Source organism: Kwoniella mangroviensis (genome assembly GCF_000507465.2).
Source record: "Kwoniella mangroviensis CBS 8507 chromosome 1 map unlocalized Ctg02, whole genome shotgun sequence".
Taxonomy (NCBI): Eukaryota; Fungi; Basidiomycota; class Tremellomycetes; order Tremellales; family Cryptococcaceae; genus Kwoniella; species Kwoniella mangrovensis.
In genome coordinates, this window is record NW_027062534.1 from 3,758,174 (window position 1) to 3,782,869 (window position 24,696).

Here is a 24,696-nt window from a genome sequence, read left to right on the forward strand (position 1 = left end):
AAGGGGAGGGGGAAGAAAGGTTACGACGATCAATGCCCAAGATGCATACAACATAGACGATAAAGAGATTATATATATGTATATCAATGAGAGACAGAGAGAGTAAGCACACAAGAGGTCATTCTATATGGAGTCTATATTTATATTCCAGACAATGTATCTTCTTTATCCATTAGATCGTCCACTTCGCCCTCCACTACGACCACATCGTCTTCAAATTCTGTATATTCCTCGTCTCTTTTCCTTAGATCATCACCTCTCAAGTGGAACGAAGCTTCTTCCCTATCATCAGCCAACAATCTAGCATATTCTAGGAATAGCCTACAATTGATCCAGGATAACCCACACTTCAGCTTCGGCTTTCTTTAGGTTTGTAAAGCAGAACAGACAGGACATGACTTACCTAAACTGATAAGCGATCATATCCTCTTTCCTCCAAAACGATTTCGACCAATTTTTACCTTCCATAGCAATCTCTTTGGCCATATCGTCATGTCCTCCTCGGAAGAATGATAAGACATCGTATAAATCGGTGAGATCAGCTTTGATAGGGATGTAGTGGACCCCTAAATTACAGCCAACGGACATCAGCTTGACGGTACTTGTAGATTAACCGAATAATCCTGTCAAGCGATGAAACAATAACGGAATTTTTCAGATTGTGACAGTGTGATAGTAGGACTCACAAGGCTGTATTCTATCCGTATACCACTCGGGGAAGATCGTCGATTTCAATACGACAGAATTGGTAGTCATCAATCTCTTGAACCTGGCGCTCCAACCATTACCATCTGTTCCCCGATCATAAAGCAAATCAGCTCAGTTGTCTTCTCCCTTAGCCAGACATGCAATGACAGTAAGGCTCACCTATATCGAGAAGATATTTGTATCTGTACAAAACGGATCATCCGGAACGTCAGCTTCTCCTATCTTGTATATGAGAATCAACCTGAAACCAAATGAAGAGACCTACTGATTGCCCTGAGACCAGTCCATCCTCGATCCGAATTTGTACCCCGCCTGAACTCTCCTACACACCTTTGGATCACACTGTATAGCCTCATCTACAAACGCGACATCCATCAATTCCGCATTGAGTTGTGAGAGGGGTACATTGTGCGGTTCGCCAACGGGTTTGTTAGGGTTGTAAGATGGTGGGACGTCGAATACAGGTACATGACCTATTGGTTCGGCTGAGCGAGAGACCAGATTGACTCGTTGAGATATATCTGCGAATTTGCCAACATTATCAATTACCATTATCACGAGATATTATGATTCAAGCACAATCTTCGGAATTTGAATATCTTGGAATTGGGGAAATCACTCACGCCATGGCACTTCATCTCTAAAGTATATACCCGTAGTTTTACCCCTCCATAACATCCTATCGTCCTTCTTATCTTCCCAAGCTGGATCATCACCTACGTCTTCTGTCCAAGCTTCCATCGAAACCTGTCGACGACCAAATCGATATAGCCTGTTAGTCTGATCGCAAGTGAAATTGGGATACAATTACTCACCCCTAAGATATCTGCGTGCAAAGTCGTTTTACACATTGCCAAAACAGGATAAAGCTCTTTACTCGGTGCGGGACCTTTTCCATGTCCCGATAAGAAACCAACGAGGTGAGTCAAAGTGGGATGTATGCATGGGTCCATGGTTCTATTCAGGAGGATTTTTAGCGCATCAAAACTTTGCGGCCAACTCTTGGTCAACCGTTGATATGGGATGTCACTCACGCTTTATGATCCCATACGAAACTTTTATCTCCATTCCACAAACCATCCAGATCAGGTAAGATATCCGGATCGTAATCGTGTCGGAGGGGCTTGTGAGGTGCGCAAGCTGATGCCCAACCGAGATGTGCCGTGTCGATCTGGTAAGGGTCATAGAGATGTCAGCATGCTCTATCGAAAAATGACTGGGATGAGAAATGTGATTCGACTAACCTCATGTTCAGTCGGATCGAAGACTGTTCAAAGGTTCGTGATTAGCTTCTGCGAAAAAGGGAACTCAAGGTAGTACTCACATTCTCCTACTGCAGAGGCATCTTCCAGAGCTCCTTTCTATATGGTACCAAATAAAAGCATCATTAGCTTCGGTCTGATCATTTTGCTCAACATCGATTATAACTCTTTTGACAGTTACGGTACATTTCAGCTCAACGAGATGATCCATACTCACATACTCATGTCCAACGAATTGCCAAGGAACATCATGACTATACATCGTAACTTTGACAGGTTCTAACAATCCTTCTATACTCTCCAACAAACCCAATTGCTCTTTCGCACGTTCCTTCGCTACTCTTTTCCCTTCTTCATTCAAACCTGTTTCGACGATTTTGTAAACGCATTTCGATGATGAGGATGATTTGTGATTATTTCCATTCTTGTTGTTATGTGATTGTATACCAGGACAGGAGATGGTGTACATCCCTGACATTTCCGATGAGTCTTTGAGTAAGGATTGGATCTTCGATGGAGGTAGGGCATGGAAAGGTTCCAGGTCGTGATACTAATAGTCATCAGATCAGTATTTAAATATCATATGTAAGGTGTGATCCTGTCTATATCTCATATCCAGATACTCGGAAGAACGAAAACATAGATAAGTTGCAGGCCACTCACAATTTGATCATATTCATCTCTCAACCCCACTCCATTCCTCTCCGTATAAGCCCACCATCTTTCAAATCCTTTGGGTGGATTCCTAGCATACCTTCTTCTATACTCATCAACAGCTTCTGATAAACTCTTACTCTGCTTATCTATCTTCTTTTGCCAATTCTTCTTAGATCTCGAAATGAGTTCGAATATAGGATGAGGGGAGTGAACGTTAGGTATGAGTAGACCATTGGGTAGGAATCGATGTTCTGCTATCGGTTTCATGGGTCTTTTCTTCCTTCCCGTTTTTGACTCATCATCATTGTCGTCTATAGGTCTGTTTCTACTCCTGCCCATTCTACTAGGTCCTTCTTCCTCCTCGTCATCGTCATCATCATCAAAAAACCTATTTAGTCCAAAAGGCAATTGATTTCCTTGTTGTTCATCATCGTTCAAAACCAAGTCGTCCCTCCTTCCTTCTAATCTGTTTCTCAGCAAGTCCGAATTCGTACGTGGTAAGTCGTCTTCTCTTTTTATCTGATATAGGTGTTTGAGTAGGAGGTATGGGACGAGCAGGAGGGTTAAGAGGACCAAGAGGGATCGAATACCCCTTCGAGGGGCTGGTAGGCGGATGGCCATTTCCTATTCGTATGTGTCACTTGAAATTTGATTTGATAGGGGTGAAAATGGCCATGCAGAGAGAAGACTGTGATTCAATGATCAGATTGGTATTGGTATTGGTATTGGTATTGGTCTATTCTTGATTCTTCAATTCAACTTTGACTTGTCCAGGTGACGGGCGGATGGATGGTGACGAACGTGATGGTTTCGACGATCTCTCCTCGATGACACGCCTGTCTCCGTCTCCGTCTGTGCACTGTGTAACTATTGACCTACGTCCGTGCACTACAACTACTCGTAGTCGACAAGGCGAGTCAAGATGCGATACAAGAGGTCCAGTTGAATGCCCACTGATCAGATCCAATTCCATCCCGTCTTTTGTCATCTCATCTTCACTGGACGCGTACTTCTCACTTCTCGTCCCGAATATTAGTTTTTTCGCGTCATGTCATGCGAAATGTCTCGGAAACCTGAGAATCGGGTATGGTTGGTAGGGGTTCGTGTACCTGGATGGATTCCCACAATCCCATCTCTTCGATTCATTGCATATCAATGGGAATGATAATGATAATGACAATGCATAGTACTTGATTATGAACGGATTCAACAATAGTGAAATATATATGTGCAACAGACAGACAGACAGACCTATATATACAATCAATGTGAAACCTAAAATTAATGTAAAATAGAGGAATTGAGTGAAATTTACAATACGAATATCTCCTTCGTTGTCGTTCTACAAAGTCATTTCAGTGACACCCTCTCTTACATGATCAAACATCCACATCCCTTCCCATGCATATCATCGTCCTTCCTAGCCTTAGCTCCTCCACCTTTCTCATTAACCCTGCCTTCCCTTCTTGCCAGTTGGTTCTCATAAATCGCATCAGTGATCCTATGCGTCGTACCAGGTATACTCATCTGTCCATTTCCGTGTCCATTTTGACTGGAACCAGGTCCAGGTCCGAATTTATTGTTACTGTTATTGTTTCTGCCTACATTCGAAGCGTTTCTGGTCCTTAGTGACAATTCCGACCCCTGTCTTGATACAGTTGGAGTCAAGTGATTCTGTTTCTTCAAAGTAGATGGTTTCCTATTTAGAGCAGGGTTCGAGAAAAGTCCACTTATGGGCGATGATGTGGACATATTCTGAGAGCTCGTCTTTCTATGCACACCTACCCCCTGGGATGGGAAAGGTTCACCACCTGGATAATATGCGTTATTTCTCGATGGAGAAGAAGATCGATCTATAGGTTGACCTAACGATACGGGCTGACCGTTCGTCGTGCGTAATGTAGTGAGTTCCATATCGGAAGAAGCAGAAGGTCTATTTCGGAGTGATGCAGAAGAAGGTCTTTGACGGGGTTGTAAAGGATTATCAGGGGATGGTTCGAATGAAGGTGAGAATGCGTGTGTACGTGTAGGGGTGATATCATTGGGTTGTATCGAGTTCTACAAGTAAAACGAACCATACCATATCATATCAGTAAAACAGATCTACATCCACCAAATCCCATCTGACAATAATTCTTGAAATAGACTCACCTGGCTACCAGTCGAATCACCCAATCCCAACCCAACCCTCGCCGAGCCATTCCCTCCACTGACAACCTTCCTTTTCACCCATCTGATCGGTGTTCCATCTTTATCCCACTCAACTGCCAGATCCCCTTCTCCCACCAATGCTCCGCCACCCTCTTTTTCACTCTCATTTATACCCAATTTCTTCGCTACGGTAGGTAAGACCACATCATCCCAATCCGTCCCCTTCGGTGGCGTATAAGTAGATTCGGGAGGTATGAAATGAGCAGCTACACCTAATCTTGCACTGGGCGGTGTACCATTCCCATTCATCGACATAGATGGACTAGCAGATAACAAGTTCAACGAAGCTGATCGAGGAGCGTTAAACGCCGTTGAAGAAGAACCGTTGATTGGTGATCTGGATGATCCTGTTCTTTGAGTTGTTCTTCCATTTGATAATCTCGAAGAAGATGGTTGACCCATACCTAGTCCCAATCCCGTGTGAGAAGTAGATATACCATATCCCCTCGTTCCCGTGGCAGCGGACGAAGTGGATGGTCGACTATTCCTTCTGGCAGATCTATCAGATCCCGATGATCCACTTCTTTCCATCATATGCCCATTGGGTTTAGGATGTAGATTATTCGGTTTCATAGATATTGATCTTTTCCTTTCCGCCATTCTGGACGAATCATAACTCGTTCTACAATTGCTGGACTCTTCATCATTCAACTGATGTCCTTTCTCTGCTATTCTTAACGCTTCATTAGGATTCATCTTGAACGGCGGTAATTCATTTTTGATGAATCCCTCTTTTATCCTCGTTCCACCTAATCCTAATTCCAAACTTTCCCTCCTGTTTTCCATTACTGCTACGCTCATTTTAGTTGAAGGTAGGCGTTTCGAAGGTGATCTAGATCTAGAGCGAGTGGTAAGTACGGGTATACCTGAGATTGACCTTTCGGTTGAGGCAGTGGGTAAAGGAGGAGGTTGGGAATCTGAATGGACAGGTATAGGTCTAGATGAGGAAGAGGCAAGTTGTGATTTCGATCGAGGTCTGGTAGGTATTCTAGATGGTAGAGCTGCAGAAGGGATCTTAGGTGAAGAAATGGAAGAGGTGTCTATACGTGGTGAAGGTCTTTTCCCATTCGACTGTCCACCGTTGTTACCGTTAAGTTGACGCGTATCATTCAGGAATGGACCAGACTTGGTACGACTTCTAGGTATACCCGAGGAAGAGGAGGATCCGGGTGGATTTTGTTGAAATACACCGAATGTGGGTGATTGAGGGAAGGAATTGAGTTTTGAGGAGGAGGAAGAGGATACAGCAGTAGCAGGTTGCTGATGTTGATCTTCAAATGATGCGGCTGATAGTCTCTTGGTGAGATATTGGGATTCAGATTCTAGACCTGCGAACGAAGGGAAGACGACGCGAAAAGAGCGATCAGCTGTTTGTCCCAGAGAGACTGGTGATTAAATTATTCAACTAATGTACAGGTGACAATGGATGGTGTAAATGATTGACAGATGAACACGGGCAAGGGAAGTGGAAGTGGAAGGAGATGTAGTGTATAGGGGTGTGAGATGATATCAATGTTGATTTCGGAATGAATTGGGTTGACGAGTTAATGAAAAACCAAAAAACACGCCTGGGTGTCTCATCCAACTGTTTACCCGGGTGAATCACAACATTCTCCTTCTCATTCTCACTCATTCCCATCCTCATCATCCTACTCTCACATGAGATCATCAAACCCTGCATCTGTCTCACTTCCCATCTCTCGATATCATACCATACATGAGATTGACACTTTGGGACTCACGCTTCTTCAAAGTCGGTACAATCTGTTCATCCCACCCTGGAGTAGTCGTTATCCTACTCATGTTGTTCTGGTGGTATATATGAGTCGGTTGAGGTTGAAGTTGAGCGGCAAGCATTGTTGATTGATGAAGTGATCAGGAGAAGAAGAAGTGTATGTAGATGAAGGGAATGATTCTCGTATATTGACACAAAACAGGACAAGGGAGTGTGTTTGTTATGAGTAGACCGACCAAGGAACCCCGGGTTGGGTTAGTGGGAATTGAAATATCGAGATCTAAAAATCTGAAGACTAAAGATGATAAAGGATTACATTTAACATATCAAAGGTATAGATAGCCCTTCTACAAGGATCCTTCTCCTTCTCCTTCTCCTTCGTCTTCTTACTGTGTGTGTGCATCTGATGGTAGTGCTACATGTTTACCCCTTGAGACCATCGAATGTACCACGCTCGGATCAACTTTCAACAACTCAATCGAGCTAATGTCAAGCTCAGACTCACAGGCACGTGGATGTGGATGTTGACAAGTTACTCCAGCATAGCATTCACCATGCATAACAGATATAACGAAGACCAGAGTTGATGAATACAATTTCCAAGATCCTAGCCTATCATCAAACACCTAGATATTCTAGCTTCTATATCATCTATAAAGCTCTACCGAAACTCGCTGAATTCCTTATTCCACTCTTACCACCTTCATCCCGAGCACGATCCGTCGGGTTCGGAGTGGTGCTCAGATACTGATCATGACTCCTTGCCGAACAGGACGCAGGAGAAAGCAAAGAAGGTGATCTAGGTAAAGGTATGTTGGCAGGATCCAATCCAACCATCAAACCCCCACCTCCTCCGGAGTAAGGGTATTGTTCGTTATTGACTTTATCTCTAACCCTGATATAATCCGCGTTACTCATCAACCTATTCCTTCCAGTCCCATCTAAAGAAGATAAAGAGGGTAATCTATTCAGACTACCTCCTGAAGGAAGCGGAGTAGACTCATCCGTAGTCATGATTTCATATCGATCAATATCATCATCTAAGGCGGTACCAGAACCAGACGAATCACTTCGCTTATGATTTTGACCATCGTCTTCAGATTTTAATCTGATAGTTTGATATATCGCCAAATTGGATCCTTTGAATTTGGGATTACCAAGTAAAATGGGCTGTTTGATGATTCTTATAGCGATCTGGTAAGTTACCCATGACCCCCATCTACGAATGAACTCAATCAGTCACCATTTCATTTCAAAAGAAGTCTCTGATAGGATAGAGGATCAAATCCATAATTGGAAGTTGAAGTGATAACTCACATCTGCGTTAACATCAAGCCAATGGCCAAAATAAACACCATACTGTTCCACGCTTTGTCCATGGGTCTATACGAATAATTCTGATGCACCTCCCAATATACCACTAATCCAATTGCGCTTGCTGACTATGACCATAACAGGACCAGATCAGCTACCAAATCATCATCTCAGCGAATTCGCCCACAAACCTTGAAAATGAATGTCTGTACAGCTGCAATTTTGAGGATTGTCGATACCGTCCGACGATCCCAATCTAGACGATCTACAGTTGCAAAACGCAATTAACCGCGGTGTGCAGCTTCGAAAATGCAGGGAGGGCCACAGTCACTCACATCCCAGTAATCCGAAGAATGTAGGTTGTTCAGTCGTAGCTTGAAATAACCTTTACAGGTCCATTCTCTTGTCAGCTTGACTCGGATGATAGGTCAGTGTCGAGGATACCTCACCATATAACAGCTGAAATCAAATATGACATCGACAGAGTATATTCAAAAACCGTAACGGTGAAGGAAATAGCAATGATAGTTAAGAAATGATGGGCGATCCTACGAGGGTCGTCATATATCGTTAGTCACAAAACCTCCTGATCAACACATGATTTATGAAAAGGAAATCTGATGGAAAATGACTCACATGGGTATCCTCATCTTCAGCTTGTAGATCAATTCGAATATATACAAAGCGGAAACTAACACCCCTGCTGTCCGCAAACACTGGACTTCCCATAACGCATATCGTTGGGCGAAAGCTGGAGCAGCTACCAATTCGAGTGCCAGGGCAATAGTGGTGAAGATGATGTTCATCGTATCTGCAGGAATGGAGAGTGGGTCAGCTGGGAGAACAACACCAAGCGAATGGCTTTCACTCACACATGACAACGTTCTTCTGATGCTCCAACCCCAAAGTAGGGAATACAGAAGAACGTCTGAAGTAGATACTGATAGATTCGGACTGGTGAGTAATATTCGGCGACTGTGAATGTGATACAAGGACTCACAACCAAAATATATTGGATACGACGTAGAAAATTAGAAAGTAGCCTGATGAGTGGATGAACATCGTCAGCAATCAGCGATACAGTATAAAAGACACCGCCTTTGTTTTTGCAGATCTCACTCACCTAGTAAGGCAGTAGCATACAGCGTAGGATCCCACGAATGACTATCGCCAGGACTAAGAGCGATCTCTATGGCCAATACATCGAAAAGCTTCATCAGTTGGCAATAGACAACTGGACCATGTTCGTAACTCAAGAAGGAGAGGCAAAAGCTCAACTCACCTAACAAAGGATCTAAATCTTCACCGCTCACGGCATAAATACCTCCTATTTCATCTTGATTCTCAGGAGTGACATATTTAGGTGCAAGCCATCCTTGTGGGAAATGCGAATCCATGACCACTTGTTTGTAGTCCCTAATACATCCAAAAGGAATCACCGCAGATTATCAATCAGTTGGAGATGAACACGGATATTCAGATGGTGATAGCACTCACCGTGCTATACACATATCACCTCCTGATGGACCAATATGCGGACAATGTACGGATGGTCTGAGAGGTAACATCGGTACGTGTAGATGTCGGCAGACGAGATTATCTTCTGGCGTGAAGAACGGCAAAATAATCAACATCAGTTGATCTTCACTCTGATATCTGATTCCAATGGTATATCGAACATACCTCCCATTCTATCTCATCACCTCAAAATTAGCCTAACCCCCATTCACAGACTACACTCAAGTTTATACTTGTATACTCACCTATACCATTCACCTATCTCCTTCCCATTCAAAAACGTCATACATTCCTCTGTGTCCTTATACTGCTCGTAAGGACCTGTACAATGATCCATCGCCATCTGACATATCTTTTCAGAGAGGTATGTTCGTAGGATGACAGACGTATCGGTAATGTTGGTCAGATTCAAGCCTTTTTGCATAAAAGGTATAAGCTTGCTACTCCCACGAGTAAAGCTATCAGTCTATCATATCGGTGTGTATGAATAGAGCTACTCGTACTCACGGTATTATATTATCTGTAGCCTATGAATATCAGAAGAAATCTAAGCATCGATATGTATAGTTAGGAAGAGTAGGCAAGACTTACCCAAGCCCATCTCCTGAATGATACATCGTATTGCTGGATCTCACTATTCTCGTTGACTTGCATGAATGCGTCGATCTATATCAAATCAGAACCCATCTTGAATTAGCTACCGTATGCCAATGATTCATTCTCGTAGTCTACTGCATTGAAAATAAGGCTGGATCTCTCACTTGAATGGGGAAAGTCTCGTTCAGTATCGGATAATGGACTAGAATACATCCAAAGTTAGCGAGATGTCTCCTCAATTTCGTGTTTTGCTGTTCGATTTTTGGAAGGAGGGCTTATACTTACACTGGAATTTGATCGAAGTGGAGATGAAGTTATGCTGAACCAGTAGAGCTGTCACCTGTCATATTCAAAGCAGTCTGATGAGCTTATCTTCCGAGTGCATATTGACGATTTTGACGGACTGCAGTACTAACATTGTATGATATTGGGGATCCGAATGGCGAAGGATCATTTTGATCTTCCGCTGTATTGACAAATAGACCGAATAGCTGATATGAGAATTTTCCAGTCAGACCAGGTGGAATGACTTATCCATGCGGAATATGGTAATTTGCACATACATATTCACTAGCCAAGTCAGAACAGATAAGTTCGATCAGCTGTTGAATGTGAACACACCCTATCAGATTCACTTACGTTGACAATTCTCTACCATCGAAACTGATGTCAAGCATTAGGACTATCTGATTAGCTGGAGTTTTTCTTTTAACAATAATCTCAATTCAAGATTTGGCAGCTATGGTAGAGCGTTCGACCATATGTTGTGTATTTTCCAACTCACTTTGTCGATACTACACAACACACCAAATCATCAACATCTCACTCTTGTGGCTCGAATGAAGGTATTCCGGTATACTCACAATCCGCAGTTCCCGTAACATCCTCAGCAAATAGTGTACTACCATATCATCCATATATCAGCTCAACCCCTACTGTCATCCATCTCTATCTTTTATGTCAGGTATTCAATAATAATTACCTATTTATACTCCTAGCCACTTCTATATTCTTCGGCGCTAGATAACTATCCGCAAATCCTTTGACAACTTCCAAAACTTGATATTCCGACAACGCATTGATCGTTGTTAAAAAGGCTAGTAGACTTAACACAAATAAATTCACGCCGTTCCGCTTATTTCGCCTCGAGCTGATAAATATCATCTTCCGATATAGAGATAAGTCTCAGACTAAGGCCTGAATAGTTCAAGTGATGATGGTGGGAAGTGTCTTCAGAGTAAGATTGGAATGGTTTGGATTCAAAGGATATGATAAGGATGAACTATCGATCTATCCTCAAGTTGATCAATTCAAAGTGAGAGCGAGGAATTGGTGAGTAATAAGTCAGTGAACGAAATACCAATACCTTGCAAGAGAAGTAAAGGAAGGGGGAAGATGATGCATACTCCTTCTTTATCAACTTGAATGGCATTCATTGGTATGTCCTTTCTCTCACTATCAACCACTCTTGACCTGGCAACACTTCGGACCTCGGTCATGAACTTGAAAGGCAAGTTGAAAGGACATCATCCCTTTCGTTCCTTCCCCTTGCCTTGCCTTAACTCTCTGCCTTGCCCAGTGCACGCCGAGAACTTTGAAGTCTGTACCTTTGTTCACAATGCGGTAGCATCACGGTCAGGGTCTATCGTCGACGTTGTTACCTGGTGATCCATCATCATCATCCGTCGATATCCTGTGGTCTGGAGTAAGGTTAACTACTGTACCCCGTTGCGATGCGATGCGATCATTACGGCAAGCTAATACTCCTAGATCCGATGATCGGGATACTCGGTCTATTCTGGGGTATGTACTCGTAATCATGGGATGGGCACGGACATGCTAATTTAGTGTGTGATGGGATTTCGTTGATCTTATGCAATTGCGATGCAAATGCAGATGCAATCGAGAGAGATAAGATCAAGACAACGTTGAACACTTCATGCGGAATGTGATCGAACGAAAAGCGTAAAAGCGTAAAAGAGTCCGAAAGAATGACGGAACGAGTGGAGACCTCGTGCCTTTGTAACAATCTACAAGTTGTATGCATCAAAGTCTTTCATCCGTGAGATCATACAGACAACTATGACATATCAAATACCCAAATATAGAACAAAAAAAAAAGATATACGAAGAGCCAGGTCAGTTTCTACCAGATTACAGGAAGAGGGATATCAATCCGAAAGTACTTAATAAACCAATCACTATAGGTCCGGTCCTGATATCTGAATTGGGATCGGAGGAAGAAGCGAGGTATTCGGCGGAACTACAATGAACCAATGGATCAATCAGTGTTACCTCACTATAGAGCATGAGGGATTACTCACGTGAAATAAGTTCCATTGGCAGTATTCAGATAACTCTCAGGTAAAGTAATCTCGACTTCAACACCGGCACGATGACACCAGTTCTCAGCGTATTCTACCGCATAAGCTACGTCGGGTGCGGATTTGCAGACGACGGGAAGACAGTTGGCCAAGAGGTTTCTCCATGCCTATCAGTCCGAAGAGAAACATATGTCAATTGAGTGCATGTTCACAATCATAAGCGTAGGGTCGATGGACGGTGTGGATGTGATATGGTGCATGGCGACTAGTATCAAACACCACTCACCTCCTGTTGACAATTCTTCGTGATCCATGAAAAACCATTCGATCCCGTACCTGGTATCTCAATCGTATATTCCAGTCTCGAATGACATTCTAAGAAACATTCTAATTATAGGACCGGAAACCGTCAGTGTAGGTTAAATCGTATCTTATTCTAACGGGGCAAGTGTGGGATGCTACCTACCTGAAGCATGTGTGTTTACATCCAGATGGAATTGCGAAGCTGCATTTCCCAACACGAGAGGTAAAAGGTAGAACGAGCAGATAAGTGAGAGGATCTGAGATAATCGGTTCATGGTGGTTTGTGATATAGATGATTGTTGCTTCAAGAGCTTACGGTAAATACAGATGGATATGAATGGAGAGAGGTAACAACGGATTGCATCTTCTCGAGACTTTTATATACATTCGTCCATACCTATATGTCCACTGTATGCAGACATACAATACGAGGACGGTCCATGTCAAAAGGTTGAAAGAGCTTATTGTTCTCAAACTCGAGATGCTTTATTGTTCCAGATGAATTGCCCGAAAAGGCAAGTAGATCAGGTATGAGCTTAACTTGTGAGCTTGACCCTTGAAACGCGGCCTGTACAGTCGTACAGTCGTACCTCTCTAAATGGATAACCGATATAAATTATCAGTCGGAACATGCCGCTTCGTTGAAGACCCCGGCTGCCGCTCAAAGTGATGACGTAACGGATCACCGAAAAATTCATTGGTGACCATACAGACGAAGATGTGGATGATCACCTGCTTCATCCAAGCAATTATCGACAATCTCCCAATACTAACCGTCATCTATCATCAGCATCAGCACGAGGGAGAACGTACGAGCATCGTGTGTATCCTAGTACAGACCATATAGAATATCGATCATCATGATGGTACCCTTATCTCCAGCGGTGATGTCAAACATCGTAAGTTCAATGGTCCGCCAGCCGAAGATAAGCGTTAACTCATACCCTCTTCTAAAATCGTTCAGGCTGGCTACATGTCTATAGCTACCTGGATAGTAGTGTACTCACCACAAATATGGGAAAACTACCAACTTCAATCGGGTGAAGGTCTATCCGTACCATTCATCGTACTTTGGTTACTGGGCGATATAACCAATTTGTTTGGTGGGATCATGGCGAAGCTATTACCTACCATGATCATATTGGCCGTTTATGTGAGTAGACAACACCTATATACACCTCATTCGGTCCTTATTCTATGACGATGCTCAATGGTACTGACTTTCTTGTCTTCTCCTGGTTAGTACACCATATGCGACCTAATCCTCTTATTCCAAGTATACTACTACCGTCGCAAGCCCTCTCCTGCCGCCCGAACGCACATCGATCCAAACGACGAGTCAACCCCTTTATTACCCGAACCTAAACAGCCCAAACCTCTCCTTCCTCCTTCTCTCGAATATCCAGTGATGTTAGGATTTGTCTTGTTGTCAGGTGTGGGAGCTTGGTGCATCACTGATCAGGATGAAGTCAAGATACCTGAGAAACCAGAGGTGGAATTGGAATGGAAATCACAATTGCTAGGATGGATGTCAGCGGTTTTGTATTTGGGTAGTAGAATTCCGCAGATCGTACATAATTAGTAAGTCGGATTCATGTGCTTATGTTCACAGCGGAACGAAATCTCACAAGGCTACATCATTTGCTTTTTTGAGAGCAGTTAGATTTATGTGGATTGTGTCGCTGATCGTGTCTATTCTATGCCTTATAGTAAAACCAGATGTGCAGGTTTATCGCTAGCTATGTTCTTCTTCGCCATCTCAGGAAGTGAGTGTCTGGCTTCGTGCGACTCCTTCTCTTCCTCTTTCTGGCATAGCAAGCTGACTTGCTCCGCTGCAGACATAACATACGTCCTTTCCATCTTCTTCACCTCGATGAACCCCCGATACATCCTGGCGAACTTACCGTGGTTAGCTGGATCAGGGTTAACGGTATTTTTGGACTTATTCGTCCTCGCTCAATTTGCTGTCTTCAATTGGCAAGACAAGAAGAAAGAGAAAGTGTTTGCATCGGATGAAGATGATGATGAGGAAGCATGATATCTTGGTTAGCTTCTCATCGTAATGAATGGGGATAAGACTTTGAGGTGGACCTGGTAAATCTTTATTATCATGACACGATACATATACCTATGTAGACTTAGTCGCAGCCAGCAAGATGAAGTATACCTTGACAATCTTTCAAATCTTTGTCGTAGTACATATCTAGTGCGATCTCAAGAGCGAATAGACATGTCGAGTGGATGCCAAAGAATGTATGTATGATGTATGAATAGATAGATGGATTCTGACATTTCGACCTCGGTTAAACCGCGGCTTACTTCCTACTTCGGGTATTGAGCATCAACATCCACCTCGACTGTGCATCTTCGCATGTCAAGTCCACCTCTCCAAAACGTCTATCATCGCAGATGAGTCTGGTATGAATTATCGAATCTGACGCTACCATCACGCAAGATGAAGAAAGTCTCGCCGTCCGTAGCCAGAAGGAAGCTGATCAACGCTCTACCCAATTTCCTGCCTTTCATCATCACCTTCGCGCATGTCTTCTTGTCTCCATATACAAAAGTAGAAGAGTCGTTCACTCTACATGCTGTGCATGATGTATTGACTTATGGATGGGATAGATCTAGACTGTCGCATGTAAGTGTAACCATCAGGATCACCGTCATTTTGTCCTTATGCTTTACTGGGGCTTGGCTGATCACGACGAATTTAGTGGGATCACATCACCTTTCCCGGAGCTGTCCCTCGTTCCTTCTTACCTCCTCTCATAATAGGTACGATCGCCTATCCATTAGCTTGTGTGGGTGTAGCTCTGGGCTGGACACGGACAAAAATTGACGTTCAGATAATTGGTAAGGTAGCCCTGTTCTTGACCTTGTCTACACCTTCAAAGCTAACGTTAAATCGCAGTCAGATTGATTCTTGCTTCAATATTCTCCCATTCTTTCAATCATTTAGCCAAAACTCTTCGAGCGAGATATGGTCCATCCGTGAGAACATGGTTCATGATCTTGTCTTTGACAAGTTTTCATATACCTTATTATGCAGGTAGGACATTACCTAATTTCATGGCTTTGCCAGGGGGTGAGTCGCACTTTTCAAATTGACAGACACGAGTTCTTGATCATTGGTCTGATCTAATTATACACCGCTCTACTATAGTACTCCTCAGTATATCACTCATCTTGAGATCTGGTTCAAGATCTGCTCCGGAGACGGTCACGGCTAAACGGCTTAGGATATCCATCATACTGCTCACAGCTTTGGCGACAGTCGTCAGATTGGAATTGGCCTTGTTCTTGATTCCCGTTGCCTTGAGTCTGGTGTTAACTGGCAAAGCCACTCTGAGTCAGGTGGTAGGATGGGGTATGTTAGGTGGATTTGGATCTTTGAGTAAGTCTATAAACATGCAACCATACCAGTATACCACCAGACTAGGGTACTTTCATCGCTCGGCTCAAGTTCACCTAACATTGACAATTCTAACTTCTTGTGACCATTACTTAGCCATATCATCTCCTATCGACTATACACTGTGGATTCCCACCATCCCTCACCCATCTTTACCAACCTTTACTTCGACCTGGCAAGTCCTCTGGCCCGAGGTGTCAGCACTGCACTACAATCTACTTCAAGGTCAATCTGCCAATTGGGGTGTGATGCCTTGGCAGTACTACTTCACTAACTCATTACCCAAGATCCTCATGGCCAGCTTACCGCTAGGTGGGCTAGCAGGAGCAATATGGTTCTTCAGACTCATTGGTGTCAATGTAGGAGGTAAAGAGGGGGCTAAGATTTACGAAGGCATGGGGGAGGTCGTCAAGGTGTTTGGAGCGGGTGTGGTAGGATTGATAGGGACGATGAGCTTGGTGGGACATAAGGTGAGCTTTTGCCATGATCAAATCGTCAATCTTACTGCAATTGGAGATTTGTACTGTCTGTCATCGATGACAAGGCCAAGCTAATGGTATGTCATCGTAGGAATGGCGATTTATCATCTATGCCATCCCCATCTTGCAAATCATAGCTTCTTTCGGTGCAGCAGGATTATGGAACTTGCCATTTCCCAAGCTCAAACCCTTAGTGCGATTGGGATTGGTAGGACTCATAGCTTTGAATGTTTTAGCGACAGGTGGACTGACCTTTATAAGTATGAACAATTATCCCGGTGGAGAGGTATGGAAGGTTTTAGAGAAATTACCTACAGGAAAGCAAGATACAAGTGAGTCGGATAATTTCATACCCCTTACTGCTACATCATCGCTGGCATTGGTACTCGTGCTAAGTGCGTTGTGATTAGTCAAAGTTCACTTCCCTTCATATCCTTTACAAACCGGTTCTACACTATTTACATTCCTCCACCAACAACCCAATATCAACAGTACATCACATATCGGATCATTCGAGTTGTCACCTTTCCCGAAGGAGAAACAACCTCATTGGATTTACTCCAAATCTGAGGATGAAGCTTATTCCACTTCGGAGGGATTATGGAACAATGAGGTCGACTATCTCGTTACTGAAGATTGGGATAGCTATCTAGATAGATGGGAGATTGTAGATGAGATTCAAGGGTTGGATGGAGTGGGAAGGAAAGGCAGATTTGGATTGGAGGTGAAGTGGGGTAGGAAGTTAGTTGTTTTAGGAAAAAGAGATGGACGATAAAATGCATTTGGAATATCACGGACTTGTCTACGAGCTTATCAAGTCAATCCCGAACAACTCCAGATGGCCTTCACAGACCTAGAGGCTGATGTTGAATTGTACTACTACTACCTTTTGACCTTGTTCCGACCTAGCTTTCCAGACCTCAATCCGTCATGCGTCATTTCTTGTTCACACATACTTGGCCATGTCGACTATATAATGAAAACTTGGGTGAGATTTCCATCTACGGCCATAGAAGGTATAGAACGCCCCATCCCGTCCGCTCTGGGGAGCTTTAAGCTACCTATCGCCTGGCTAGTACCAAGTTGGGGGACAACTTGGGAATCCCAGGTGCTGTAGTTTTTGTACACCAGCACGCGCATATCAACCTTTTTGAGAGGTGGATGGAACATAGAGTGATGGATGAATCAAACGATCAAATCAGGCTGGGCTGTCCCCGGTTATTGCGTTGTGGCTGATGCGCACTGATCGAGAGGATGGAAATCCAGGAGTATCTGACAGGGCTAACAATCTCTCCCTTGTTAATGCATTTGCCATTCACATAGTAATTACTCTACGTAGGACAGGTGAAATTGGCAGGAAGGTACAAGGCAATCTGACCATATATCTTATACCTCAGAGGCCTTTACCTGCTATCGGAGCACTAGACTTCTTGAGATATCAATATATCCACCTCTACCTTTGAATTGTTGAAATTCAGAGGGGCAGGTAAGTCTGATACCCGTCACTTTACCTTGTCGTGTATCGACACTTTTTACGATCTCCTCCAATTTCCCGGGAATGGCAGAATCAACATCTTCCCATGATTTCGTTGAGTCCGAAGCCAACTGCGCAAACCCATTTTGGATCGATTGATCTAGATAATTCACCCTTTTGCTTCGGGCAAGTTTGAATGTCGGTTCGACGGTACTTCTATCATTGGAGGGAGCCTGTTGAGTATTGCTCTTGACCCAGGCGGAAACGTCGGTTCGCAGTTCACCCTCTTCAGTAAATTCGTAAGAGATAGTGATGAAATCGTCTGGAAGGTCGTTGAGACCAGAGCGAACATCCGATGAAGACATGGTACTTTATAGGTTTAGTCTGATCAACCCGTTGTCGAAGTGAGGTAAGTACGAATGAGAAAAGAGCTTATGATGTTGAAGAGATGGGCGGATTGGAGTTATAATGACAGATTGAGCATACTGAATCTGCCCCGAGAAATGTAAACCCTTTATATACCTTTACTTCCTGAGAAAGAATGCGGTTCTGCAGGAGCTTAAAGCTGATTGCAGTGTATTCTTACCGATGATACGTCAAAAGAGGCCTCGACCTCTTGTGCTTGGCGGCTCGAAATAGGAAGCATAACGATTTACGAACACAGCTCTCCCTTTGACCATCCTTCGTTTCTCTGCCGAATGCGCTTGACGATGTGACTGTCTTAAAGGTGTCAGAATGTTCACCGCCTCACCGAGAATTGCTAATTCTCGTCGATCGAAGCATCCTGCTCTGTATATGAAGCGGCGATCCGGGTCGAAGTATGATGTTCCACCCGTGTACGGACTCTGAAGGAAGAACCAGTATTTGCTATCCAGGTGAGCGAATACTTCCCATTGACGCACAGCAGGATGGGTGTGACGACGACATGCAGTTCGGAGTACAAGCAGAGGGAGATATTAATAGACCTGGACACTGTGAATGACAGCTACTGTATGAGTACTGTACGATATGAGGCAGTACAATGCAAATGACTTGGAGGACATAAATGACTTTCGGATCGCCAAAATGGCACAGCGGATGTCCGACACGATTGTCAGGAATCCTGATGCTTCTCTTTCAGAGTGGTTTGGACCTTCATAACCGAATAAGCATGGTAGACCCCTCTGTGGTCTCACAGATTACCCTGCTGACTGACTATATCAACCGACCTCAGTTCCTACACCCTGCTACCATGCAATCATGATACGCCGTTCCTTTGATATTCGCCACAAAGCAAGGAGGAAGGCCAAATGAAGGCGACCATCAAGTTTACATATGGTAGTTAGTTGAATTGTAAGTCAAGCTGCACGTCACTGGTTATTCGAACATAACATACATTTTGGTCAAATCTATCGTTGATCATCAAAAAAGATAATCAAGAAAAGGGGACAAACAAGTTAAAGAGCTTAGGCTAATATTTTTACCGAACATACCATATTGTACATATTTTGTTATAGACATAGATATCAAGTTCATATATATGAGATCGGGAAGCCAAACAGAAATGTTATCAACCAAACTCCTGAAACAGTTCTTGTCCGAGTCTAACTAAGTTGATCCCATAATCCTTTCGCACTACCCAAATCCCTATCTTTATCAAACCCAAAAGAATTCGATAAGGTATTCTCGTCAAAGGTAAAATCACCCGAATTATACCATAATTGAGTCATAGCATTCCAAGCTATTTGATTTTCGTCCGTCGCCGAAGCGGAAGCCGACACCGACGTGGAGTCCAATTGCGCAGGCTGCATTTCTTGCGTCGTTGTTGTCGTCGTGGTGACTTCGCTTTCAGTCAAAGGACCATATCTAACTAATAACAAGTCCGATAATTTCTTGAAGATCTCATTATATTTGGAAGTTTCTTTCAATGATTTACTGAAAATTTCTAACAAGTCATTACATTGTTCTAACCTTTTCTTAACTTCGGCTTTCCATCCAGCATCATCGATCAAGTTCTTATTCCTCGAATCGAACTCGCACAGACAGTATAATAGCGATATACACGATAAGAATTGGCTGGATATGTTGATGAGGTTGTAACTGACTTTATTCGCTTTGTACAGGTTGAGATACAATTCGACGCAATTCAAACTTGATTCATGGAGGATCTTCAACTTTTCCTCATTCATCGAAGGGACCAAGGGTGATGGACGATATAACAAACAAAGTAATTGTTGGTAATTCAACAAGAACCATGAGTAGGATGTATGGATCATACTTCCACTATCGCTATTACCGTTGTTCTCATCGTCCGCAGGGGATAAAGGACATTCAGACAACCAGATATCAAGCTGTTTATGCAGGTTGTGAATGATATTCGATCGTTCAGTCTCACTATGAGAGTTTTGTTCACCAGATACTGAGTAGACGGTCGAGAGTATTATACCTCCCAATCGACGGAGCTTGATGATATGTCGAGTGAAGTCGATTCGGGGTCGACCTCGATATGGCTCGTCGGTAGGCAAGGGTGAAGGTAGCTAAAAAAACAATTAGAACATTGGTCAGCTGAAAACCTCGATTGAGGTAAACGAGGATGGATAGCTCACATCGACATCTATGTCGTTGTCTACAATAGCAAGTGGTTTAGACAATGTCACAGCCACCAATCTATCCAGATTGAACAGTGAATAGAACACTCTCTTTCTATGCTCGACTTCGCTCGCAGGTAAAGTCGAATCATCAACTCTTCGATGTAAGTTTAGAGCGATAGCGATTCTAGCGGCGAAACCGACAACGTGCCAGAGAGAGATACCTGATGGGTCAAACATGGCATAGATACCAAGTAGAATAAGGGATTGTACGCAAAGCTATATCCACAAAGCGCCATCAGCCCAGTAAGACCAAGTACGGTTATTGAACTAATCAAACTCACGATATCCTCTTTCCCTAGTGCCGCACGGAAACTCGAGAAAGCCCTATCTTTGTATATCTTCGAAGAGCCTTTTTCAGCCTCGCCAGTTCGCTCTTTGTTGGTCGTCCCAATGGCGATGACCATGAACAGAAGGAACTCTTTTCTCGCCCACAGTTCAGCATCTTGATCTGGTTGTTGACCTGACGAGCTATATGTGCTACCTCTCCTACTGGCTCCCGACTGATCTTGACGATAAATCTCATCCATGTCCCTCGAGAACTCGTCTCTCTGTAAGAAAGGGTACGAAATAGCATTCATGACAAAGAAGGACTCCACAGCTTGAAGGGCAATATCGTAAGGGGGTAAAGGGGTTTGCTTGTGTTGCGACTGCGTTTGACCAAACGGATTCGTACTCGCTCTTGTGTTGTCCGTCCTCCCATTATGTAAAGATGCGAGTGAATCGAGAGCAGCGGTGTCACTACTGAAGACCGGACCGGAAAGATCATTGGATCGAACCGACAAGATGGTATTTGACATAGCAGCGAAATCAGCCTGAGTGGTCAATTGCTCGGAGAATTGATGATCATCGTATATATCTTTTTCGGGAGGTGGCGGTAATCCTCTTTCTAAGTTGGATATAGCAGATTCCAAATGATGGATCCTCTCTGCTGCAGATGCGATTTGAGAGGTCAATGCTACGTTATCGGCTTTTAGGCTCGTGACATAGCTATATAGACAGATGTCCATTCATCAGCGGTGAGCTGATTGACACTAAGTAGACAACTCACCTGGCTGTAGCAGGACTCAATTCGAATACACAAGCCACATCCGCTTTGTTACACCCTGCACACCTTGGTTTCGCATTATCACATTTCCTCTTGATCTTGTGGCATCTGACACAAGCTTGTGCCGCACCCTTTGGAGGATGAATGTAGACTGGACCCAATTTGAAATCACATGATGGGTCGGCATAGTCCAGTACACCATCCTCAGGTATTCCGTCATCTTTCACTCCGTTGTTTCTGTTATCTTTCGATTGACGGGGTTTACTAACCCTCGCTCTCTTTCGAGGCTTGGGTTTATCACCTTTATCTTCATTACCTTCTTCATCTTTGTTCTCTCCCTCGTTTGAAGGCTGATCTTGAGGGATAGCTGTTTGTGATGGGTAATCCGCATCGTGATGAGATTCATCTCGATAACCTTCTTCCCATGGATGAGGGTGTCTGTTACCGGTAGTATACGATCCATTACCCCATCCAGCTCTTTCTTCCCTAGCAGAAGAGCTCTGATACCCGTTACTATTTATCCCGTGAGACGACTCGTCCCCTTCGTGTTCGGATTGAGATCCGCGTCGCTTGATATTGGGTGCTGCGCCCTCTTCGCCCATCAATTCGGGAGCTATCACCATTGATGAGTTGCTGGTGTTTTCCAATGCAGCAGAGAGGGTGGATATCGGGGGTAGTGTTGGGGGTGTGAATGACATGGCGCTGATGGGGCGATAGTGACAGTGACGGTACGCTGGTAGCAGGACTGCAGTGGTAGTTGATAGCTATCTGTCGATGTGATATATGGTGGTAGTTGCTGTGGTATGGTTGTTTTGTTTGCGGGGGAATTGCAACTGCAAGTGGAAGTAGTCATGTAAGTTATGATGTGAGTACCTGGTTTACCCTGAGAACGGTGGGTGCCGCTTTCCGCCAACTAGCGGAGAATTCCGCAATTATAGATCACCGACTGCAGAGGATACATGATGTGGCTTTAAGAAAGCATGTTATTGGGTAAATATCACGTGACTCCGGATTATCGGGTTCATCCGAAGTGCGGGCGATAAACGCATGTTGTCATGTTGGGATTGTGTGATTGTCGGGCGAGAGAACAGGAGATAAAGAAAGACTCGAAAACACCAAAAAAAAAATAGGCTCTCATTCATCTCTTTCTGTTTCATCTCAGCTAGCTTCTCCCTGTATCCTAACTACAGCTCGACATGACCAACGCAGCAACTATCAATGGCGCGAATTCCTCCGAGCCGGTCGATATCCTGCTCATAGGATTGGGATCAATCGGTTCGGTTTACGCTTATCTCCTCGAGAGGGTGGGTTGTACTCTAAATGTATCGAGCCTAAGCTGATATGAAGTTCCAGTCTGGTAAAGCAAGGGTCACTGCCGTTGCAAGATCCAACTATACCCTCTATACCACTACTGGCGTGACTCTTCACACTGATAGGTTCGGAATCGTCGAAGGATGGAAACCATATAGAGGTGAGCTTTTGTGAACAATTTAGTTTTTTATGCTGAGCTGACGTTATCTTCCCGCCTAGTTGTTCGATCTCAAGCTGAAGCTCTCGCCGATGAGAAGCGGTACGCTATATGTGTAGTCTGTACCAAATGCCTGCCAGACGTATTACCAAACTCTGAATTACTGAAAGATGCTATCGAAAGTGGTCAGATCGGTTCATGGAATTTGGTCCAAGTAAGCTCACATATTCCCATCCACGGAGTTAAATGAGCTGACATGGTGAATAGAATGGGCTTGGCATAGAAGAAGACCTGTATCAGGCTGTAAAACATCTCGGTACACCCGTTATGTCGAGTCCAGCTTGGATAGGTATAGTCACGGAAGGTAGTTTAGTAAGATGGAGAGGTAAAGTGAGTATCGTCATCTCTAAAAGGGTCCGCTGTGTCCAGCTCACCTTCTTTTACGGTTATGATTGAGCTGATATGTAATTTAGGACACCTTGGTTACCGGCTTATATCCGCCATTACCACCCAAAGACAAACCTGCTGAGGGTGAAGCAAGGATATTCACAGCAAGGGAGAAAGATGCTTTGAAGCTCTGGGTTGATCTTTTGACTGCTGGTGAAGGTTATGTACATCCTACAGATCATATCGATTCTATCAGATTCTTGAAGGTATGTCAATTCCCTATACCATCCTCCCACATCAAGACATCTTTCAGACCTGGGCGTCTCAGTCTTATCTTTTGAAGTATATATAGCTGACTAATTCATTTCATTTAGAACGTATGGAACTGCGCTTGGGCAGTAGTAACAGGCTTGATTCGACATACCGCATTACAATTCAGTTACCTCGGACCAACTGAAGAAAAGTATATCAAAGACTATTTCATGGAGATCGTCGATATCGGTTTCAAAACTGGATTATTGTACGAAGGGATGATTCAGTATCCTGCTGGAGATGTTATGGGTGATGCACAAAGTGTCGTAAACAGAGCTTGGACAGTCGTGAGTCCACCCTTAGTCTGTTATCATCTTCATCTTCATTTTGAACTCACTACCGGTTTGAACTCATGTCTGCTCATGTAATTGTCATATACTGACAGATCGGTATTTATTACAGCTCACAGGCACAGCCCGAGAAAGAGGGGTAGGCCATAAATACTCCCTTCTCATCGACGTCGAACAAAATAGACCATTCGAAGTCGAAGTCATTGTCGGGTCAGTATTGAACATCGCCAAGAAGAATAACCTCGTGACGCCAAGGTTGGAATTCGCTTATGCGATGTTGAAGGCTTTACAGTTGGAGATCATCAGGGATAACGATAGGAAGAAAGTGCAGAAGGCTGATGAAGTTGGTGCATGATCTGTTGATCAGATCGCGTTCCGTATACGTTCGGCTTACAAAAGATGTTAGATACGATGCTGGAAAGTTTGACATGATGATGGGAATGCGGAGACATCAATTGATCTTGGGATATACATCGGTCGTGCTTATAGAGATAGAATGTAGATTGATCATATATGCATTTGCCATACATCAATGACCTATTCCAGCCTTTCTCATGTTCTCAATCT

The 24,696-nt window shown here is 43.7% G+C and overlaps 9 protein-coding genes and 1 non-coding gene across 10 annotated transcripts; 4 read left to right on the forward strand and 6 right to left on the reverse strand.

The window, feature by feature from the left end:
- Positions 1-140: 140 nt before the first annotated feature.
- I203_106534 (uncharacterized protein) lies at positions 141-3,248 on the reverse strand (the record flags this gene model as incomplete). Its single annotated transcript, XM_065517989.1, has 12 exons — positions 141-321; positions 404-566; positions 687-791; positions 868-890; positions 974-1,229; positions 1,332-1,455; positions 1,524-1,665; positions 1,743-1,879; positions 1,953-1,975; positions 2,033-2,069; positions 2,188-2,520; positions 2,634-3,248. 12 exons carry the CDS (start codon positions 3,246-3,248, stop codon positions 141-143), a joined length of 2,139 nt encoding a protein of 712 aa, XP_065373293.1.
- A 750-nt stretch (positions 3,249-3,998) lies between these two features.
- I203_106535 (uncharacterized protein) lies at positions 3,999-6,695 on the reverse strand (the record flags this gene model as incomplete). Its single annotated transcript, XM_019150223.1, has 3 exons — positions 3,999-4,685; positions 4,779-6,166; positions 6,581-6,695. The coding sequence occupies 3 exons, from the start codon at positions 6,693-6,695 to the stop codon at positions 3,999-4,001; spliced, it is 2,190 nt and encodes a 729-aa protein (XP_019000551.1).
- A 529-nt stretch (positions 6,696-7,224) lies between these two features.
- Positions 7,225-11,166, reverse strand: I203_106536 (uncharacterized protein; the record flags this gene model as incomplete). Its single annotated transcript, XM_065517990.1, has 22 exons — positions 7,225-7,792; positions 7,891-8,015; positions 8,079-8,152; positions 8,223-8,272; positions 8,337-8,435; positions 8,524-8,698; positions 8,760-8,827; positions 8,888-8,930; positions 9,011-9,076; positions 9,170-9,303; positions 9,385-9,543; positions 9,651-9,845; positions 9,913-9,932; positions 9,997-10,071; positions 10,167-10,204; positions 10,288-10,342; positions 10,419-10,493; positions 10,566-10,572; positions 10,642-10,665; positions 10,787-10,796; positions 10,866-10,903; positions 10,985-11,166. 22 exons carry the CDS (start codon positions 11,164-11,166, stop codon positions 7,225-7,227), a joined length of 2,280 nt encoding a protein of 759 aa, XP_065373294.1.
- Positions 11,167-12,156: 990 nt separating this feature from the next.
- On the reverse strand, positions 12,157-12,904 carry I203_106537 (uncharacterized protein; the record flags this gene model as incomplete). The annotated part of the gene is made up of 4 exons (XM_019150221.1): positions 12,157-12,265; positions 12,327-12,493; positions 12,613-12,713; positions 12,793-12,904. The coding sequence occupies 4 exons, from the start codon at positions 12,902-12,904 to the stop codon at positions 12,157-12,159; spliced, it is 489 nt and encodes a 162-aa protein (XP_019000549.1).
- A 585-nt stretch (positions 12,905-13,489) lies between these two features.
- Positions 13,490-14,667, forward strand: I203_106538 (uncharacterized protein; the record flags this gene model as incomplete). Its single annotated transcript, XM_019150220.1, has 5 exons — positions 13,490-13,528; positions 13,594-13,782; positions 13,873-14,210; positions 14,340-14,395; positions 14,468-14,667. 5 exons carry the CDS (start codon positions 13,490-13,492, stop codon positions 14,665-14,667), a joined length of 822 nt encoding a protein of 273 aa, XP_019000548.1.
- Positions 14,668-15,084: 417 nt separating this feature from the next.
- On the forward strand, positions 15,085-17,298 carry I203_106539 (uncharacterized protein; the record flags this gene model as incomplete). The annotated part of the gene is made up of 7 exons (XM_065517991.1): positions 15,085-15,270; positions 15,347-15,485; positions 15,544-15,717; positions 15,796-16,026; positions 16,141-16,514; positions 16,615-16,855; positions 16,934-17,298. The coding sequence occupies 7 exons, from the start codon at positions 15,085-15,087 to the stop codon at positions 17,296-17,298; spliced, it is 1,710 nt and encodes a 569-aa protein (XP_065373295.1).
- Positions 17,299-17,525: 227 nt separating this feature from the next.
- Positions 17,526-17,642, forward strand: I203_106540. Its single transcript, XR_002021913.2, has one exon. It is a non-coding gene; the product is annotated as a 5S ribosomal RNA (ribosomal RNA).
- Positions 17,643-17,933: 291 nt separating this feature from the next.
- On the reverse strand, positions 17,934-18,362 carry I203_106541 (uncharacterized protein; the record flags this gene model as incomplete). The annotated part of the gene is made up of 1 exon (XM_019150218.1): positions 17,934-18,362. One exon carries the CDS (start codon positions 18,360-18,362, stop codon positions 17,934-17,936), a length of 429 nt encoding a protein of 142 aa, XP_019000546.1.
- Positions 18,363-19,580: 1,218 nt separating this feature from the next.
- Positions 19,581-22,370, reverse strand: I203_106542 (uncharacterized protein; the record flags this gene model as incomplete). The annotated part of the gene is made up of 4 exons (XM_019150217.1): positions 19,581-20,513; positions 20,583-20,843; positions 20,909-21,614; positions 21,676-22,370. The coding sequence occupies 4 exons, from the start codon at positions 22,368-22,370 to the stop codon at positions 19,581-19,583; spliced, it is 2,595 nt and encodes an 864-aa protein (XP_019000545.1).
- Positions 22,371-22,868: 498 nt separating this feature from the next.
- I203_106543 (uncharacterized protein) lies at positions 22,869-24,484 on the forward strand (the record flags this gene model as incomplete). The annotated part of the gene is made up of 7 exons (XM_019150216.1): positions 22,869-22,976; positions 23,026-23,143; positions 23,203-23,354; positions 23,408-23,530; positions 23,614-23,793; positions 23,902-24,126; positions 24,242-24,484. 7 exons carry the CDS (start codon positions 22,869-22,871, stop codon positions 24,482-24,484), a joined length of 1,149 nt encoding a protein of 382 aa, XP_019000544.1.
- Positions 24,485-24,696: the final 212 nt, after the last annotated feature.